Source organism: Erpetoichthys calabaricus, chromosome 5, assembly GCF_900747795.2.
Source record: "Erpetoichthys calabaricus chromosome 5, fErpCal1.3, whole genome shotgun sequence".
NCBI classification, from domain to species: Eukaryota; Metazoa; Chordata; class Cladistia; order Polypteriformes; family Polypteridae; genus Erpetoichthys; species Erpetoichthys calabaricus.
Window position 1 is genome coordinate 14248456 of NC_041398.2, and position 20201 is coordinate 14268656.

General features: G+C 45.0%; 2 protein-coding genes across 2 annotated transcripts in view; one reads left to right on the forward strand and one right to left on the reverse strand.

Moving 5' to 3' along the window:
* Positions 1 to 6245: 6245 nt before the first annotated feature.
* Positions 6246 to 15081, reverse strand: LOC114641623 (zona pellucida sperm-binding protein 4-like). The gene is made up of 10 exons (XM_028790659.2): positions 15064 to 15081; positions 9952 to 10145; positions 8110 to 8201; positions 7879 to 8037; positions 7618 to 7805; positions 7262 to 7359; positions 7060 to 7187; positions 6725 to 6914; positions 6502 to 6649; positions 6246 to 6329 (listed from the first exon to the last, which is right to left on the reverse strand). The coding sequence occupies exons 1-10, from the start codon at positions 15079 to 15081 to the stop codon at positions 6246 to 6248; spliced, it is 1299 nt and encodes a 432-aa protein (XP_028646492.2).
* Positions 15082 to 15103: 22 nt separating this feature from the next.
* The window catches only part of LOC114641566 (zona pellucida sperm-binding protein 4-like), a 102722-nt gene continuing 97624 nt past the window's right edge, over positions 15104 to 20201 (forward strand). Inside the window, exon 1 of the mRNA XM_051927710.1 lies at positions 15104 to 15298. Within this exon, the coding sequence (XP_051783670.1) occupies positions 15145 to 15298 (154 nt within the window). The 5' untranslated portion in view covers positions 15104 to 15144. The remainder of the gene's footprint in view (positions 15299 to 20201) is intronic.

Below are 20201 nucleotides of genomic sequence, written 5' to 3' on the forward strand. Positions count from 1 at the left end.
TCCGTCTTCAGAAAGTCTTCAGCCACCCTCACTTTTCTCACATTTTTGTTCTTTTGCACCTTTCTGCTAAAATTGCTTCAATTCATTTTTTTATCCCCTCATCAAGCAACACTCAACACCGAGGAATGATAAAGTGAAAGTAGGATGCTGAACATTTTAGCAACTTTATTTAAAAAATAAAAAGAAACCTGAAATATCCCATTGACATTTAGGCCCTCAGCCTTGCCTGAGGTGCGTCCCATTTCAATGGTCATCAGTGAGATGTCCACCTGTGGTCACATCAGCGGATTGCACTGACTAATAAATGCACACACATGCCTGTAGAAGGTCCACCAGGTGAGCAAAAACCAAGCCCTGGTATTCCAAGAATTTTCTTGAAAAGCTCAAAAGCTGAAATGTGAAAATGTCAAAAGATCTGGAGAAGGATCCCAAGAGCACACTGGCCTCCATCATTCTTAAATGGGAGAACTTTATAACAACCACTGAGCAATTGTGAAGAGATTAAGAGAGCTGGCCAACATCTTGATGGTCACTCTGTCTTAGCTCTAGAGGAGCTGGATGGAGAAGGACAACCGCCACTAGTCTTGGCTTTATGGCAGTGTGACCAGACCACACTTGGAGTTTGCAAACAGGCAGCTAATGGACCCTCAGAGCATAAGAAACAAGATTCTCTTTTTCAATGAAACCAATATTGACCTGTTTGTTCTCAATTTAAAGCATCACGTCTGGAGGAAACCAAGCACCACTGATCACCTGCACTATATGCCATTCCAACAGTGAAGCATGATGGGAGACAAGGCAGGGTCAAGGAAAAGCTGGGGAAAGTTTCGCCCATTTCTCTTTGCAGCACCTCTCAAGCTCCATCAGGTTGGATGGGAAGCGTCGGTGCACAGCCATTTTAAGATCTCTCCAGAGATGTTCAATCGGATTCAAGTCTGGGCTCTGGCTGGGCGAATAAAGGACATTCACAGAGTTGTCCTGAAGCCACTCCTTTGATATCTTGGCTGTGTGCTTAGGGTCGTTGTCCTGCTGAAAGATGAACCGTCGCCCCAGTCTGAGGTCAAGAGCGCTCTGGAGCAGGTTTTCATCCAGGATGTCTCTGTACATTGCTGCAGTCATCTTTCCCTTTATCCTGACTAGTCTCCCAGTCCCACAGCATGATGCTGCCACCACCATGCTTCACTGTAGGGATGGTATTGGCCTGGTGATGAGCGATGCCTGGTTTCCTCCAAATGTGACGCCTGGCATTCACACCAAAGAGTTCAATCTTTGTCTCATCAGACCAGAGAATTTTCTTTCTCATGGTCTGAGAGTCCTTCAGGTGCCTTTTGTCAAACTCCAGGTGGGCTGCCATGTGCCTTTTACTAAGGAGTGGCTTCCGTCTGGCCACTCTACCATACAGGCCTGATTGGTGGATTGCTGCAGAGATGGTTGTCCTTCTGGAATGTTCTCCTCTCTCCACAGAGGACCTCTGCAGCTCTGACAGAGTGACCATCAGGTTCTTGGTCATCTCCCTGACTAAGGCCCTTCTTTCCCGATCGCTCAGTTTAGATGGCCGGCCAGCTCTAGGAAGAGTCCTGGTGGTTTCGAACTTCTTCCACTTACGGATGATGGAGGCCACTGTGCTCATTGGGACCTTCAAAGCAGCAGAAATTTTTCTGTAACCTTCCCCAGATTTGTGGCTCGAGACAATCCTGTCTCAGAGGTCTACAGACAGTTCCTTTGACTTCATGCTTGGTTTGTGCTCTGACATGAACTGTCAACTGTGGGACCTTCTATAGACAGGTGTGTGCCTTTCCAAATCATGTCCAGTCAACTGAATTTACCACAGGTGGACTCCAATGAAGCTGCAGAAACATCTCAAGGATGATCAGGGGAAACAGGAGGCACCTGAGCTCAATTTGGAGCTTCATGGCAAAGGCTGTGAATACTTATGGACATGTGCTTTCTCAATTTTTTTATTTTTAATAAATTTGCAAAAACCTCAAGTAAATGTTTTTCACGTTGTCATTATGGGGTGTTGTGTGTAGAATTCTGAGGAAAAAAATGAATTTAATCCATTTTGGAATAAGGCTGTAACATAACAAAATGTGGACACAGTGACGCGCTGGGAATACTTTCTGGATGCACTGCATATATGTATGTGTGTCTTAACCCTTAAACTGCCAGAACTGGCCACAGTCACTTCCCAGTGCAATTTGCCAGCCCGCCAGAGCTGATCAGTCCGTGCCGTCCATTCGTTGAGCAGCCAGTTCATGACCTCTGGTGCCCCCTACAGCATCGCAGCACCACTGTCCCTGAGATTCAGCCGCTGCACTAGACTAGCCTGCAGGCATCAGCGTTTACCTCTGTGTGCTTGTGTGCGGCCAGTTCCAGCGCAGTTGGCTCAGTGATTTACTGAATTACATCAATGGTGGCAGTTGCACCTCTTACACATTGTTCCAGTAGTGTATAAAACAGTTTTTACAATTCATTAGCAGGGTGTAAAATGATCAGTGTGGCAGTAATTGTGATGCTCTTTGCATGAAACAACAAATGTGTTCCATTTAAATTGCACTCTTTCTTTGTGAATTGTGACGTTTACTGAAAAAGTGCAGAAAAAAAGTATTTGGAGTCCAGGGGGTGCATTAACCCCAAAGTATGTGGCAGTTTAGGGGTTAATCTTAAGGTGCGACAGAAGAACAACACAGCAAATGAACCTGAAGAGTACACTTACCCCTAGGCAAAGGGGAAATATAATAATAAACTTGGGGACTCCTGGAGGGGGTGCTTCCAGAAAATGGGGGTCCCAGATCTATGGGTGAATGGCTATTGTATCCTGTACGGCCAGAGCTTAGTTTGCACTTTTGAGAAGCCACTCAGACTTGTCTGGAGTGGGAGTGGGACGCCACCAGGGCTGCCCTTTGTCACCAATCCTCATCATAAATTTGCAAGGACAGCAATTCTAAGCAGAGCCAAGGAGTAGATCACATGTCTTATTTGTGAGGATGGTGTGGTCCTGTTGTCTTCATCGGGCTGTGACATTAGACCTGCATTGTGACAATTGGCTGTGGAGTGTGCAGTGGGTGAATAGGAGGATCATCACCTTCAAGAGAGCATGGATCACGACTTGAAAATGGTGGAGTGCCCTCTCCTGGCTAAGGATAAGGCATTACCTCAAGAGTTTAAGGAAGTTGTTCAGGAGTTGGGGGGATTGACAGGCAGATAGGAGGAGCAGCAGCTGCAGTCATGAAGACATCCTATGGGCCAGGCTTGGAGGAGGGAGTGAAGCTAAAAGGGAGAGATCTCACTTTACTGATTTACCTACAATTTCTACTTTCATGTATGGAACCAAGATGTGGGTAGTAACCAAAAGAGCAAGATTAGGGATACACATGGCAGAAAGGACCTTCCCTCCGAGGGTGTCAGGTCTCCACCTTAGAGATCAGGGGCTCAAAGTAGAGCCGCTGCTCCTCCACCTGAAAAAGGGAGGCAGTTGAGGTGGTTCAGACATTAGATTAGGTGCCTCCTAACAGGAAGATAGGGGAAGACCCAGGACATACTGCAGAAATAGTCTCAGTTGGCCTAGTAATAGCTTACAATCCTGCATGAAGAGTTGGAGGAAGGGGGCAAGGAAAGGTACAGGTGGACATCTTTGCTAGACTTGCTGTTCTGCTGCTCTTCCAAGTGTGGGTTATGGGTGCAGCAATCACAAGCAAAGCTAAAAAGAATTCCAAGGAAGAGAGATTTTGGACCATGACTAGCCTCCTCATGACAGACATGCTAGTCACTTCTTTATCCAATATAAAGATTTGAACTATAACTGGGGCAGATCACACATTGGTGGCAGTAGTGGGATTTAGTCATATGAAAGAGTTTGGGAACCCCTCTCAGCCTGCATAATAAATTTACTTTCAACAAAAAAGTGGTCTGTCTTTCATTTCCTAGGAACATCCGAGTGCTGCGGTGTTTTCTGAACAAAGATTTTTAGTGACGCAGTATTTAGTTGTACGGAATGAAATGCGAAAAACTGGCTGTACACAAATGTGGGTCGTCCCCTGGTCATTTTGCTGATTTGAATGCCTGTCACTTGTCAATGCTGCTTACTTGGTGTGGTGAGCTCGTCACGCCTTGAACTTCATAGACAGGTGTGTCCAATCCTAAGATATAAAGGTATTTAAGGTGGTCAATTACAAGTTGTGCTTCCTTCCCTTTGACTCTCCTCTGAAGAGTGACAGACAGCATGGGATCCTCAAAGCAACTCTCCAAAGATCTGAAAACAAAGATTGTTGAGTCTCCTGGTTTAGGGGAAGGCTACAAAAAGCCATCTCAGAGATTTAAACTGTCAGTTTCAACTGTAAGGAATGGAATCAGGAAATGGAAGGCCACAGGCACAGTTGCTATTAAATCCAGCAGGTCTGGCAGGCCAAGAAAAATACAGGAGCGGCATATGAGCAGGATTGTGAGAATGGTGACAGACAACCCACAGATCACCTCCACAGACCTGCAAGAACATCTTGCTGCGGACGATGGATCTGGACATTGTTCTACAATTCAGCACAATTAGCCCAAAGAACATCTGTATGGCAGGGTGAGGAGAAAGATGCCCTTTCTGCACTCATGCCACAAACAGCCGCTTGTTGTATGCCAATGCTCATTTAGACAAGACATTCATTTAGGAACAAAGTGCTTTGGCCTGATGAGACAAAAATGGAGCTATAGGGTCAGAACAAGAAGCGCTTTGTGTGGTGGAAGAAGAACACCACATTCCAAGAAAAACATCGGCTACCTCCGGTCAAATGTGGTGGCAGTTCCATCACGCTGTGTGTCTAGTTCAGGGACTGGGGCCCTTGTTAAAGTTGAGGGTCAGAGGAATTCATCCCAATATCAAATTCTTTAGGATAATGATCAAGCATCAGTCAAAGTTACGCAGGGGTTAGATATTCCAACAAGACAATAACCCAAAACCGTTGGAAATCTACAAAGGCAAAGGCATTCATGCAGAGGGAGAAGTACAATGTTCTGGAATGGCCGTCACAGTCCGCTGACTTGATCATCGAAAACCTATGGGATACTTGAAGCAGGCTGTCCATCAAATTGAACTGATGGAGATTTTGTATGAAGAATGGTGAACAATACCTCCATCTAGAATCCAGACACTCAAATGCTATATGAGGACAGCGTCTAGAGGCTGTTAGATTTACAAAATGAGGCTCAACTAAGTATTAATGTCATATCTGTGTGGGGGCGCCCACATTTATGCACCTGTCTAATTTTATTATTCTGCATTTTCTGTTAATCCAGTAACCTTAATGGCACTGCTGAAATACTACTGTGTCCATAAGGCATGTCAGATATTAAAAGGAACTTCCTACTTTGAAATAAGTGCACTTAAAATTAGAGAAATCCTTCAGTTCACTCCAAATAGCCATTGGCACTATAAAACATCATTGGTTTGAACACTTCTGGAGAAATGCCAAGGAGAGCAAATAGTTAGCAACCAGGATGAGCAGGGTATGATGCACTGGGGATATCTGCACCTATCAAAGTAGGACCATCGCGAGTGATCAGTAATGGTAGATGTTGCTGCGTAGAAGGCCCAACTCCAGCCACACCCCTTTGAGCTGCTACCTTAACTTTATACCCTCTTGAATTTCTCCCTCTACCCAAGATGGATCTTGTTGACATTCAAGAAAAAAAAAAAAAAGACTGCCAGTCAAAGTAGCAAAGATTAAAATTTCAGATTCACTTTTTGCCAGTTGAACCTCCTCATGGCAAGCACAGCCAAAACCAGCATCACCATCAACAGGGCAGCTGCAGCTCCCAGAACCAGGTATCCAGTGGGAAGAGGGGCTGTCGGAGGAAAACAAAGGACATTTACTCCCCAAGAAATACAGTGAAGGATTAAGACAAAGGATCAACCAAACACCCAAGCAGCATTATGGTCTAAAATTTGGAATTGGGACAAAGACTGTATACCTTGCTGCTCCAACATGGATGTTGGCACACTGTCAGCCATCACCACAACTGCACCACTGTGAAGGAGTACACTCCTCCTTGAAGCCATTTCGGCGATCTTTTCCGCAGCTCTGCCAGATCCTGCGTACAAGAGAAGGAGGATTAGTTCAAATTAGTCAATAGAAGCCATCTTAAGAAAACCAACTGCTTACACTCCTCGTTAAAATGACTGACTCCATACTTGTCTAGTGGCTTGGTAGAACATTATCTATTACAACAGCTTCTCTGGTCAAGGTGTTTGAAGTAGACTACTCACTTCTTGCAGGGCAGCTCTGACTACAGGGGTCTGTGGCAGAGGGATAGCAGGCAGCAGCAACACAGTAGATGAAGATCTACAGAGATAAAGGGGAAGCACAGGAGGGTGGAAACACTTCCAAGAAGACTCAAAACCAGACACCTACAACTCCGTTGTATCACAGGATGATGGAATCTGCTACTCTTCAAAAATGGAGGGCCAGGAGAATTTCATGAACCACAAGATTTAAGAAACCACAGTATTCCCACCTTTTCAGCCAAGGCTTGCTGAGCTGCAGGATCCACAAAAGCAAACATCTCAAACACAAATCTCCTGTAATGACTTGGGTAGGCCACTCCAGAGGTGCTGTCCACCGTCACCAAGCTGGTCAAATAGTTGTCCCCTGTGTATGGACACCTGGGAAATGCAGACCCCCAGTTAGCACTGAGCAGCCATCCACTACTCCCCACGCACAATTGGGGGAGCACCTACCCATTCACCAGAAGGCTCCACTGGGGCTGGCTGGAAGCAGAAGGTCCTGGGGTGACCCAGCAGTCCCCACGAGTCAGCACAAGGTTCGGGTCAGTCCTGTTCACAATGTGCACTTCCACAGCCACAGGATCCCTCAGAGTTTTGGTCACTGGGTAGTCAGCATCCACATAGCAGGAGCCATAGGAGGAATCTGGGAATGGAAAGGAGGGCAAAATTCTAGGCCTGAATTCCAGCTTGACCAGAAATGATCCTCAGTGTGAAGTCCACACTTTGGGACAACTGATACCTTTTGTTAAGTCTGTCAAATCCCACAGGGACCCCACCCCCTGGACTACCTGTAGCAATGACTAATTCCAAGTCAAATGGCCCTTGCTCTACTACTGGAAGAGGTGGTGCCACAGTATACACCTCAGCCTCCACTTGCACATCCTGGCTTCCCGAGTAGGTGCACTGGAAGAACAACCTGAGGAGAGAAACACCACATCATAGCAGGTAGAGCACATTTAGGGTTAGAGGAAGCAGGTGCAGAAGCCTTACTTGTAGACACTGTCCCTGGTGATGGAGCCCTCTGGACCACTCCTCACAGTGATGGCAGCAGACATGGTGTTCTGGTAGGTCACATTGCCACCAGACAGCTGAAACAGGAACATTACAACCACCCTTATTTGGCAGCCAGCAGTGATTCATCACCTTTAGGTGACCAACAAATATTGTACTTTGTTAAAGGGATGAGGTTTGGGTTAGGTGTATTTAATTTTAAAACAAAATTAAGAGATCTCTCTGCTTTGGCGATTAGACTAAATGAGGACTGTTCAGATTTAAACTGACAATATCTGTTAAGTGATCTAATAGTTTGCTCTCTAGCTACTGAACATCCCCAGATGGAGTCTCACCTGAACTGTGCTGCCACAGGCACTGACTGGAAACTGGTACATAACAAAGCTGGACAGGCTGGTCACAGGGTTGCAGCTGGGGTAACTGCTGTCCACCAACTGGAGGGACCCCAGATCCAGGGGAGGAAGGGTCACATTCTCAGACACCACCACCACAAACTGGCCATCCAGGGTGCACTGCACAGTCACTGGCCAAAGCAAACAAGCATGAATATCCAGTAGCAGCCACCTTTGTTCACTCACACCCCCCAAACCACTCACCATCATTGGCATAGTAGCATGGACTGGTGCTGCTGCTCAAATCGTAGCAACAGTTGTTGGCTTCACAGTCAGCTTGAGTGATGGATGAAGACCCTCCACAAGGGAGCTTCTCACTGGCTGTAACTGCACATCTCTCAGCAACACTCACAGATCGGGCAGCTGCGATGGGCAAAAAGACCATTTTGAAGATGGGAGAGACACTCGGGGTGCCAACCCAGAAGAAAAGCATACCTGGCTTTGGGCACGTGTAGGTTTTCACATTTGATCGAGATCCAAAGGCAATGATCACGACATACTGGGAGCCGTAAAGAGAACAGGAGAGGCTCAAACCACAATACAAGATACACAGAGGAATTAAAATCGGCAACCAACGGCGCTACTCGCGCGAGAAGGGAGCGCGGGAAATCAGCGTCACTTCTTCTGCTCGTGCGGCTTTATTGACCAATCAGCACGTCACGACATCTGACTGATCCGTCCGAACGAAGACCGTGTAGAAGTGACCGCTCTGCGGGGCGATGTGTCTGAGGGAAATCAGGAAACATCAAGGAAGAAAAGAAGAGGAGAAACGTGACAACTAGTGTACGGGCTTTGTAAGAAAGACAGTTTGAGAATGACTCTTTATGTAAATACAAAAATACACCGAGATTAAGAAGGTCTGGCTGAGGGTCCTTACAAAATACAAAACGTGTTAATATGATTTATGAATATTTGAAAATAAATGAGTAGAATGTATAGATTAATTGTTTTATTTGAAATTCAATTTTTAACAAGGATGCCCTCAGGGCCGTTTTTAAACTAAAATTTGTAACTAACCCCCAACACACACATAATATGCTACTAACACGGATTATCACTTATTTAATTCAAACAAAATAAATGTAAATAAAATAACATTAATAATATAACTTTTTTGAGGGCAGCACGGTGGCGCAGTGGGTGGCGCTGCTGCCTCGTTAGGAGACCCAGGTTTGCTTCCTGGGTCCTCCCTGCGTGGAGTTTGCATGTTCTCCCCGTGTTTGCGTGGGTTTCCTCCCACAGTCCAAAAACATGCAGGTGAGGTGCATTGGCGATTCTAAATTGTCTCTGGTGTGTGTGTGCCCTGCGGTGGGCTGGCGCCATGCCCGGGGTTTGTTTACTGCCTTGCGCCCTGTGTTGGCTGGGATTGGCTCCAGCAGACCCCCGTGACCCTGAAGTTAGGATATAGCAGGTTGGATGATGGATGGATAGAACTTTTTTGCATGTAAATTGTGTATGTATAAAAACATTCATAACGTATACAGTACAATAAATTAACAGAATAGAACCAATTTGCATGTAAATAACTGATGTACACACTTTATACAGAAAAGAGAAGCACACCAAATAAATAATATTAGAAACACGTCGCTGTTAAACGGAGGGACTTAACATTATAAATAAAATTCTTTTTAAAGTAGGACACGCCTTGACTTTCTGGCAGCAAAATCATCCCTGACCTCACCTCACCATATCATATCGCACATTTCTAGACGCGTCTCTGGCGATGCTCATCACTGAAGGCCATTGAGACGACTGTAACATCTTGTGACATCGTAGACCTCAAGTTATTTTTTATGAGCTTCACTTTCGAGACGTTTCTCTCTGCAGAAGCTCCTGGTGGATGCAGCTTTGAGGGCTCTCCACGTATTTGGATGTATTTCATGTAAATAGTTTCTTGTAAGAAAGATGACTGTTCCAGTGTGGATATGTTAGCGTTAGGAAATATCAATTTCTTGTGCCAGTGCTTTCCCATCACAGTCTGACTGGTCATTGCAGCATCACCACCAGGGTCTTTATGGACAACTGGCACTGTGCTTGCGTGGCGCTATAACATGACCCTGCATAATGTCCCCCCACAGTGTTTGTATTGTTCACAAATTCCTGGTGTCGTGGTCACAGTGTCCCTGCCAGTGCCAGTGCTCTTGCCTCCATGTCCTCCTCTCCTTAGGCTCACTCTCGGTCTCACCTTAGTTCCTCCCAACCCGAGGAACAATGACGGGTGTGGAAGCTGCCAGGACTTAGTCGCTCACTGCACCTTGGTTGACCGTCACTTACCCTTCGCCCGCCACACTTGGAGATGAGGAGGAGGGGACTCGGACCCAGTTGTGTGTCTGTGTGGCAGGCTGAGCGTCACGTGGGAAGACCAGGGGGCGAATCCTGACGCCTGGTCCCGGCCGCGGCTCACTGCGTCTCTGCTTCACGGTCACGCGCACGTCGCACGAGATGCCTGGCACGCTACCTGCACAAGTCTATGAAGCAGCAGACAGATTGTGTTGTGCAGAGTGCAGACAGTGCGGGCCATGCTGAGCCGCAGAACAGAAACATGTCTTCGTTTTCTGGTCCGGACAATTTTTTCTAAACAAAATAAACATAGAAATCTCTATTGATGGCTGCAGTAATGCGCCCTGACCACTAGTGGGCACTCTTGTCCCTTGCCTGGGCAGCCTACGCCCAGAAACGACGGTGTTAAGCGTGCGTTTCCGGACAACGGCGAATCCTAACGATTAACGGGCATTTTTACGTATCCAGTAGCGCACCAGTGTATCAGCATGCAGTGTCTCCAGTTATTCTGACATTCTCATTAGCTGAGGGGAATAAAGGGGATTTTTGAACTCTAATGTTGCTTAAGATGGCGGATCCGTCACGTTGTTCAGGTCCCTCTGGCCTTCCACCCCTGGTGAAATGCGGAATTCTTTTCATTTTTTCACCCCACTTTTGTTTTGCTCGCTGCGTTTCTCACACACAACAACACTGCGATATCAGCGGAGAGAAGAACCGGCGGCTCATCTTTTAAAAAGTGGAAGTTTACTTTAACGGATGCGTGTGCCTGTCATTTCAGTCGCGGTTGTCCTTGAATCAATCCCTGTCCGATTCTTTCAATTTTATGTGGGTTTTTTTTTTGCATTTAGTTATTAAAATATGATATCGTGTTTGCTTTATGCAATTTTTAACTTTAACTGTAACTCGAAGATGCGTTACAATTCCAACGATGCCAGTGTTGAGCGAGCTGCCGAAAAGTGCGATGGAAAAGAACAAAAATCTATTGGGGGTCAGAGGCCCCGGCGCCCAGTTCAACTTTGCTTGTGTCTGCACACCATGTTTAACGATAATACAATTGCTACTTTAATTCAATACGTGGCCAAAAACATATATGTAGAAAAACGTAATATTAATTAAAATGTCCCATATGTATACAGTATATATACAGCTTTAGCACTGAGTTTTTGCTTGATAGCTGCGCTCTTTGGGATTTAGCTTTCTTTACTGTTATGCCATTGTCTCTTCTGTAAAACCTACAAAAAACAAATTTCCCTCTCGGGATAACAGAATTGAATTGTTCGATACATTTCTCATAAACTACTTTTCTTGACAAACTTTTATTTAAATATTCACGTCGGTGAACAATCTGACCGCTAGATGGCACTGTAGCGTAATGTTTCAAAGGTTTCGCAAGCTCGGCTCTTTTTCTCCCGTCCAAGTTAATTTGTTTTATTCGCAAAATTGAAATGTTTGATACATTTTAGACAACCTGCAAAACTGATTTTATTTTTATGTCGTATATCAATCTGGCCGCTAGATGACAATGTAATCCCATGTTCGTTTCACAAGCTCAATTGTTTTGTTCGCACTAATCTCTCAAACGCCCAATTTTTGTCACCCGTAGTTTCATGCCACCCCTGTTTGGCGTTCGGCTTTTCCAGCAATCAAATACAGTACTTATGCCCAGAGCTGCTCGCAAAGGCTTCAGACCCCACCGTTGTGGATTGGATTCATCACGTTTGCGAAGGACTGACTGACTATACAACTTCTGTTTGAAACAAAAGAAACAAAGTGCCAGGTGTAAGTGGTAAAAACTGAAGATAAAAAGAGAGTTTTGTTTTAACAATCGATTTGTTAAATTCGGTATTAAAACGTTACATGCATAAATAAATAAATAAATAAATAAAAGTTCAGGAACAAGTATGGCATATTACAATATCTTCTCCAAAGGCTCTATAAGGGTTAATAATCGTTATGATAATTTACGTGGAAAACAAATAAAACTGTTTAGTTTTATTTTAAAGACCCTCTTCCTAACCCCCCTTTCTCTTGATTTATTTTTAGTAGTTCTTTCATATGTCATTCCCAAACCTTACTTTATACAACCTTCTTTAGGCAGCACGCTATTGGCTGTCAAACAAAGGTGCCAGCGCGACTGCGCAGAAGATCGGCGCTCAGTCGGTAAACGTGACATGGGCTGCGACTTTGAGTTGTGCAATTTGACTTTGTCGTCGGTATGTCAGTCGGTCATCTCGTCGTTACACAAACAGTCGTGTAATTCGTTATTGGCGTTAAGTTATTACATTTCAAACTCCACTCAGACATAAAAGACCAACTCAATGAACACAAAGCTGATTCTACTGATCCAGAAACTGAACTCGCAGTGCACGTTTTATCGCAGGGAGCTGATCCTCGTCTGCTCTGAAGCACTTTGTCAGGTGGGCTTCCTGACCTGGGGGGTATTTTTCGTACGTGGATTACTCGCTTAGATGGATGTAATTGTTGTCGATTTGGCCTGATCCTGATCTGTCGGTTTTTTGAAACTCTTGCTGGAAGTGTTGTCATAGCAACACATCCAAATCCTCAGACTGCTCGGAGCAGGTTTGTTCTGCGTAAACAAGGATTAGTTTACACACGTGATCAGTGACGGTGCGTGGAAGTCATCCAGTCAGGGCTTCGCCGTTCATGAATGAGCGACCAATTGATATCGGTGCGCAAATTATAAGAAGAGAATTTCATATAGAGAGGGTTTTGCGCGATCGGCAAGATCCTTTATTGCCCCCGGAGGAAATTCTGTATGATAGATACCGCTTTAGCCGAGGGGGAATATTGAACCTCAAAGATTTATTAGCTCCTTATATTCGAAGTCAAACTCGGCGAAGTCAGGCTCTCACAACCACACAGACAGTAGGCATTGCTTTGAGGTTTCTTGCAAGCGGCACTTTTTTATATACTGTAGGCGATGCGGAACAGCTATCGAAAAGTGCAGTTTGCCAGGCAATTTGTAAAGTCTGTTTGGCTCTGAAATATTTCCTTCAGGTTTTCATTGTGTTTCCTGGACACCTGCGTGTGCAGACAATAAAAGAGGCGTTTCATGCCATTGCAGGTAGGTAATACACAGGCTAAAACACCCACAGTACCATGAAGAATCTCACAATCAGCCTATCATTCTCATTACCAGGATTTCCAAATGTGATTGGGGCACATGGAACTGATCACAGTGGAGTTTGATCAAACATTATTTAGAAAGTATACCTCTCCTCCTGATGAATAATCAGACACAGTGTCTTCATCAAATATTTGACCTTCGTTAATATCTCGTTGGTCAGACACAGGTTCAAGGGATATGACATTCCCTGCAACTGACCCAACAAAAAAGAGGGCTATATGGAACATACCTATGGCACACATGGAGGACAAATATATGCAATGACCATCCTTTACCTGAAATGAAGTGACCACTGCATCCTGCCACTGGTTCTGAAGAGGAGCTTCCCCCTGGAATGCCCTCAGAAACAGGGCGATGGGCATTTTGCTGGAGAGCCAACTCTTCTGCAGGGGTTAGGTCTGGACCGCGTGCACCTCCACCTGTTTTTTGCTTGTCTGCCTCCTTATTAGCTTTAAAATTAATGTTTTTTATATTATATATATATATCGTATACAGTACAATAAATTAACAGAATAGAACCAATTTGCATGTAAATAACTGATGTACACACTTTATACAGAAAAGAGAAGCACACCAAATAAATAATATTAGAAACACGGCGCTGTTAAACGGAGGGACTTAATGTTATAAATAAAATTATTTTTAAAGTCGGACACGCCTTGACGTTTTTTATATTATATATGATTCTTTATGTCAACAATTCTTTAAATAGTCATATACCAATATTTACCAGTTTGAAGTATATTCTTGTACTTCACTTTAACCTGTTCCCATGTTCTCCTTGTGCTCATGTTTGATCTGGAATTATGACATATTAAATAATAATTAATCTGACACATAGGAAATGAAACGCTGCATTCAGTAAGTACAATGTACACTTTTTAGCGTTTAATTTTTTCGGCCACTTTTTGCCAGCCGTCTTTTCTGGTCTGGGCTGCTTTTGCAGTGTTACCGCTTGTGTATATTAAATCTTGAAATTCTTCGTGTCATTCGAATAAAAGGTCTTGCGCCGCGTGTGTGAAAAAAAATGCACCCGTTCTTTCGTCATTTTGTTACAGCCTATCAAAGACTTGCTGATCATGTTTTCTAGACCCAATATATATGGGCTTTTCACTCAGCGCGGGCGCGCGCATTCATCTCAGATGATTAGATCCAGCTACACTAATCTAATACACATCTGCGTTTGAAAAACCGACCTATCTGGATGAGTGTCACCGGCATTAACTCATCCAAGATGAGGCACCTGATCTCGGATGCTTTAAGCGACGTACGAAAAATACCCCCCTGATTTGTACTCTAACCTTTCCCAAAAACAATATTTTGTTAAAAGTTACAAATTCTCATAAAATCTACCTGATACATCAAGTTCCCTTCTAAAAAAAAAAAAAATAAAGTGCAAAGAGTAAGTGGTAAAAACTGAAGCTAAAAAGAGAGTACTGTTATAATTATATTAATAAAGTTCATGAAAAATTTATATGGCACATTTCAAGTTCTTCTCCAAAGACACTATTAGGAATTTTGTTTTCCACTTAATTTCATCAGTTAATTTCAATTTAAAAAAAATCAACACCATGGCTATTAATTTATTCTGAAATAATCCTAACGCTTAATAACAAAGAAAAACTGTACTGTTTTATTTCAAAGACCCTCCTCCTGGCCCCCTTTCTCTTGATTTCTTTACTATATTATTCACAAACCTTCCTTTTTACAAATCCTCTCATTAGAAATACTCGTAGTTGTCACGTTACTCGTTTTCTTTTCCTCCTCTGATGTTTCCTGATTTCCCTCATTAAATGAACAGACAGGTCGCCCCGCCTACAGTCAATTCTAGGCGGTCTTCGTTTGGACGGATCGCTCCGATGCCGTGACGTGCTGGTTGATCAATAAAGCCGCACGAGCAGAAGGAGTGCCACCGATTTCCCGCGCTCCATTCTCTCGCCGTTTCATTAATGAGTCACGTGAGCCGCCGCCGCCATTGATTTAAACCCGCGCGCGCACTCTCTTGTTCATGTCCTGTTCCTGTTCGGCGCATTCACAGCATGGCGCGTTTGGATTTTTGGTGTTTTTTCTGGCTCGTTTTGTGCGTGTCTGCTGTTCGATTTGTGTCAGGGGACGTATTTGTGACTAAGAAATGTGATAGTGTCACGACGATGACGCTGTCGTTTGAGGGCTCTCCGACTGTTTTTCTTCAGAGTGAGTGATAGAACTTGTTCATGTCTGAGTCTTCAAGTAAGGTTTGCTCACATACTGTTTGTTTCTCAGAGACGAGAGGCGGGCAGGTAAAGGTGACGAGAGATCTCCCAGGAATCGTCCTCCGTGTGAAGTCTGGCCGCACCACACTAACGGTGCCCTTTTCTTCCCATTATGGTTACGTGGCTCAGGAGGTGAGTATCGCCGACGCTTAAACGGCTTGAATAAAACTGCGATCAACGGCAAATTTTGTAATCTGGTTTGAGTCTCTCCTTTGTCTCTTTAGCGTTCACAGTATGTCCTGGTCATTGCCTTTGGACATCCATCTAATTGGAGAACATTCCAATGCCCTAAGCTAGGTATGGTTCTCTTCTCAGTTGGCACCCTGAGTGTTGCTCCCATCTTCTAAATGTGATCTTTCACAGATCGGGCCCCTGAACCTATTAACTTCGTTTCTATAATCAATGTTGCTGAGAGATGTGCAGTTACAGCCAGTGAGAAGCTCCCTTGTGGAGGGTCTTCATCTATAACTCAAGGAGATTGTGAAGCCAACAACTGTTGCTACGATTCGAGCAGCAGCACCAGTCCATGCTACTATGCCAATGACGGTGAGGGGGGGGGGGGGGGGGGGGGGGTGTGAGTGGGCAAAGGTGGCTGCTACTGGATATTCATGCTTGTTTGCTTTGCCCAGTGACTGTGCAGTGCACCCTTGATGGCCAGTTTGTGGTGGTGGTGTCTGAGAATGTGACCCTTCCTCCTCTGGATCTTGGGTCCATCCAGTTGGTGGACAGCAGTTCCCCCAGCTGCAGCCCTGTGACCAGCCTGTCCAGCTTTGTCATGTACCAGTTTCCAGTCAGTGCCTGTGGCAGCACAGTTCAGGTGAGACTCCATCTGGGGGTTACCTAGCAGTAGAGTGGGCTTTCCAACTAGATAAGCTGGATCAGAGTTTAAATAAGGTGTCAAGCTTAGAACATTATGTAGTGTAACAAAGGTGCTATATAGGCACATGACCTGACACGGAGGTACATATAAAATCCTCAGACTTTCTTCCCCATGACCCACCGGCCATACAGTCCCAAATACCACACAATAAACCACACCACCACTTTTCTTCCTTTCCCACAACTCCTCCTCCAGCTTGGTCTGCTTCCTCCCAACTCTGGCTGAGTGGTGGCATATTATTTTTTTTTTTTTTTTTTTTTTTTTTTTTTTTTTTTTTTTTTTAATAGCCCACCCGGAAGCATTCCAGGTGCTTGACCACCTGATCCTAATTGCACTTCCGGGTGGGGCTGAAGATTCATCCAGCCATTCTGCTGACTCCATGCAGCTCCCCCTAGTGGCCATATAAGCTCCCAACCAGGTTGTAGACTTCATCTCCCATGGAGCCGTGCAACAAGTTGGGGGATCACCATCCGCCAGGGAGGCTGCCACCATGTGTCCAGGAGAGGTATGGAGTAGCCCATTGTTTCCCCTGGAACAGATGCAGAAGGGGTGTCCCTAAAGGGTATGGGACCCCGCTGTCCACCACAGTAGCTTAACGGGTACTTTGTTTTGTGATCTAAAGACTGATCTCTGCTTGTGAAGTTTGTCCTTCAACACCCAGTATTGCTTTTTTTTTTTTTTTTTTTTTTTTTTTTTGTGTGTGGGACCTCAATTTGAGTCCGAGAGGCAATAACAAACTGTACTACATTTTGTAGTATGATGACTTGAATGTCTGTTTTCAGTTGGCTGGTGGCAATGTGACTTACCAGAACACCATGTCTGCTGCCATCACTGTGAGCAGTGGTCCACAGGGCTCCATCACCAGGGACAGTGTCTACAAGTAAGGCTTCTGAACCTGCTTTCTCTAACCCTAAATGTGCTCTACTTGCTATGATGTGGTGTTTCTCTCCTCAGGTTGTTCTTCCAGTGCACCTACTCGGGAAGCCAGGATGTGCAAGTGGAGGCTGAGGTGTATACTGTGGCACCACCTCTTCCAGTAGTAGAGCAAGGGCCATTTGACCTGGAGTTGGTCATCGCAACAGGTACTGTAGGGAGTGGGGTCTCTGTGGGTTTGAGGTGTCATTCCCAGGGTGACTAGAAGGCAAAAATCTTAAATGCAGGTTAGGTTTTGGTGGTTTATTTCCACTAATTCCCCTCACCATTCCCAGATCCCTCCTATGGTGCCTACTATATGGATGCTGACTACCCAGTGACCAAAACTCTGAGGGATCCTGTGGCTGTGGAAGTGCACATCATGAACAGGACTGACCCTAACCTTGTTCTGACTCTTGGGGACTGCTGGGTCACCCCAGGACCTTCTGCTTCCAGCCAGCCCCAGTGGAGCCTTCTGGTGAATGGGTAGGTTTCCCACTTTGAGGGTGGGGAGGAGAGGATGGCTGTTCGGTGCTAACTGGGGGTCTGCTTTGCCCAGGTGCCCATACACAGGGGACAACTATTTGACCAGCATGGTGACTGTGGACAGCACCTCTGGCGTGGCCTACCCAAGTCATTACAGGAGATTTGTTTTTGAGATGTTTGCCTTTGTGGATCCTGTCGCTCAGCAAGCCTTGGCTGAAAAGGTGGGTTTCTTTTTCACAAGTGGCAGATTTCTGTCTGCTGCTGCTTTAGGATTTTCTAGTTGAATGTGTTATAGGGCCATGGATTCTTCTACGCTCCAAATGACCGAAGATGAAATTGGTAAGTAGTTGCATGTGTGTATTGGGATCCCACAAAGTGTTATCCTTTGACTTTCTGTAGATCTTCATCTACTGTGTTGCTGCAGCCTGCTATCCCTCTGCCACAGACCCCTGTACTCAGAGCTGCCCTGCTAGAAGTGAGTAGCATACTTCAAATGAATTGACCGGAGATGATGGGATCTTTAGAACACTTGCTCCATATTTAATAATGGATAGCTTTTGTGAATTGTAGAGCTAGAGGATCAGGTGCATTTGGGTTTCCTAAGATGTCCCCTAATGCTGTAGTTGAAGTAACCCTACCCTTTCTGTTTCAAGGATCTGGCAGAGCTGCAGACAAGATTGCACCAATTGCATCTAGGAAGAATGTGCTCCTTCACAGTGGTCCAGTTGTGATGAAGGCTGACCGTGTGACTACATCCATGTTGGAGGAGGAAGGTATGCTAGATTAGGCTACAAAACAACTTGTGTGATTGGCTGTTCCATTTGTCTTCCTCCTTCACTGTATGGCTTGGAGAGTAAATGTCCTTTGTCTTCCTCCCACAGCCCCTCTTCCCACTGGATACCTGGTGCTGGGAGCTGCAGCTGCCATGTTGATGGTTGTGCTGGTGTTGTCTGTAGTTGCTGTGAGGAGGCGGATTAGACAAAATGTGAATCTGAAACTTTAATAAAACTAATTGGCTATTTGACTTTTGGGTTTATTTCTTGACTAGGTAATCCATGCCGAAGAAATTTTGGGGGTCTGAATTCTAGAGTGATCTGCTGCTTTGTCTTTGGGCTTAATACAAATCCTGAGGTTACAATGGGGGGGGGGGTTTAGGGGGAAGAGAGACCAGGCCCAATTGGTCCATTTTAACCAAAATAGGATCAAACAAACTCAACCCATGAGAGAGAGCCTGGCTGGCTGAGAAACTGAATTCATCCGTTTACATTTGTTACTAGCTTTGTGAATAAAGAGAAATGGAGGGAGGGGAGAGAATCTGCTTCCCAAATTTAAACTAATTCTAAATATTGATCTGCCAGGTTTTGGAAAATGTTCTGCACAGATCCTCAAAGTGAGAATTCTCCACCCCAATTTCACATATCAAACATGTTACCCCCAACATGAAAGACCAGCTGGGTTTCTTCCAAGATAAGTGTGTGCCTATGTAGTAAAAGCAATCGGTTTGGTTGTTACTTGATCAGATTTGCGCACAGCAGTCTTGCACTCTGTTTTACTGTGACGGCTCCAGGATCCTCGGGACCATCATCCTGAATTAGTGGATGAACTCTTTGAGGGCTGAATTTTTCTTTTGAAAAGCAATGGTTTTGCACAGAAATCTACATAAAACCTGTGGCTGCCATCTTGCCAAGGATGTGCATCAGGATTGCTGCCAGGCTGTTCGGGTGGCTAGGGCAGCAGCGATCAGTCGCATTACATTACAATCAGATTTCTACCTCTACGTGGCAGTCCTCCCTAGCAAACTGCTGTAGGTGTGTCCTCTACATGAACCTGTTCAGCACCACAAATAGCTGGGCACCAATCAGCTGAAACTGGAACCTCCCATTAGTTTTCAATCACTTGTATCAAAATCGGAGTCCGACAAGTCAGTCCAGTTCAGCGATTAATAGGCAAAATGTCATCCAGAGTAATTGCTTTACAGATTCGCTTTGATCTGTCGCCAGATATCCGTGCCTTTGTTTTTTATTTATTATTTTTTTTTCTCCATTCTTTGTCTTGCTACTCGCAGAAGTCCACAGGAAATCTCTGTCAAACCAATGAAATTAACTTCTAGCAACAAGAGTCCAACTAAAACAGTTGGTTTTGTCAGTTTACAGTTGATTACCATCGTCAATGCCTCCTTTGACAAAACAACATCGGCCCTGAAAGAGTTAAGAACCTGAATGGATGGAAACTCAAGGAAGTTGATAAGCCTGACATGCAGGCTTATCATCTATGTCCCTCTTTGGGCCAGGAGTGGTGGCACTGAGGCTAGGGATCTGCACTGCCAATCGGAAGGTTGTCGGTTTGAATCCCACAAATGCCAAAAGGGACTCTGCTCTGTTGGGGCCCTTAACCTGCAATTGCTGAGCGCTATATGAATGCAAAGAATTGTTTTTTGCTCTGTAACATGCATGGACGACTTGCCTGAAACTCCAAGATGGACCCTGCTTAGCATAGACGGAGTAAAACTGCAGGGGAGGGAGGATCAACACCCTGTGACTGAGTTCTGCTCCATGCTCTCATCTAG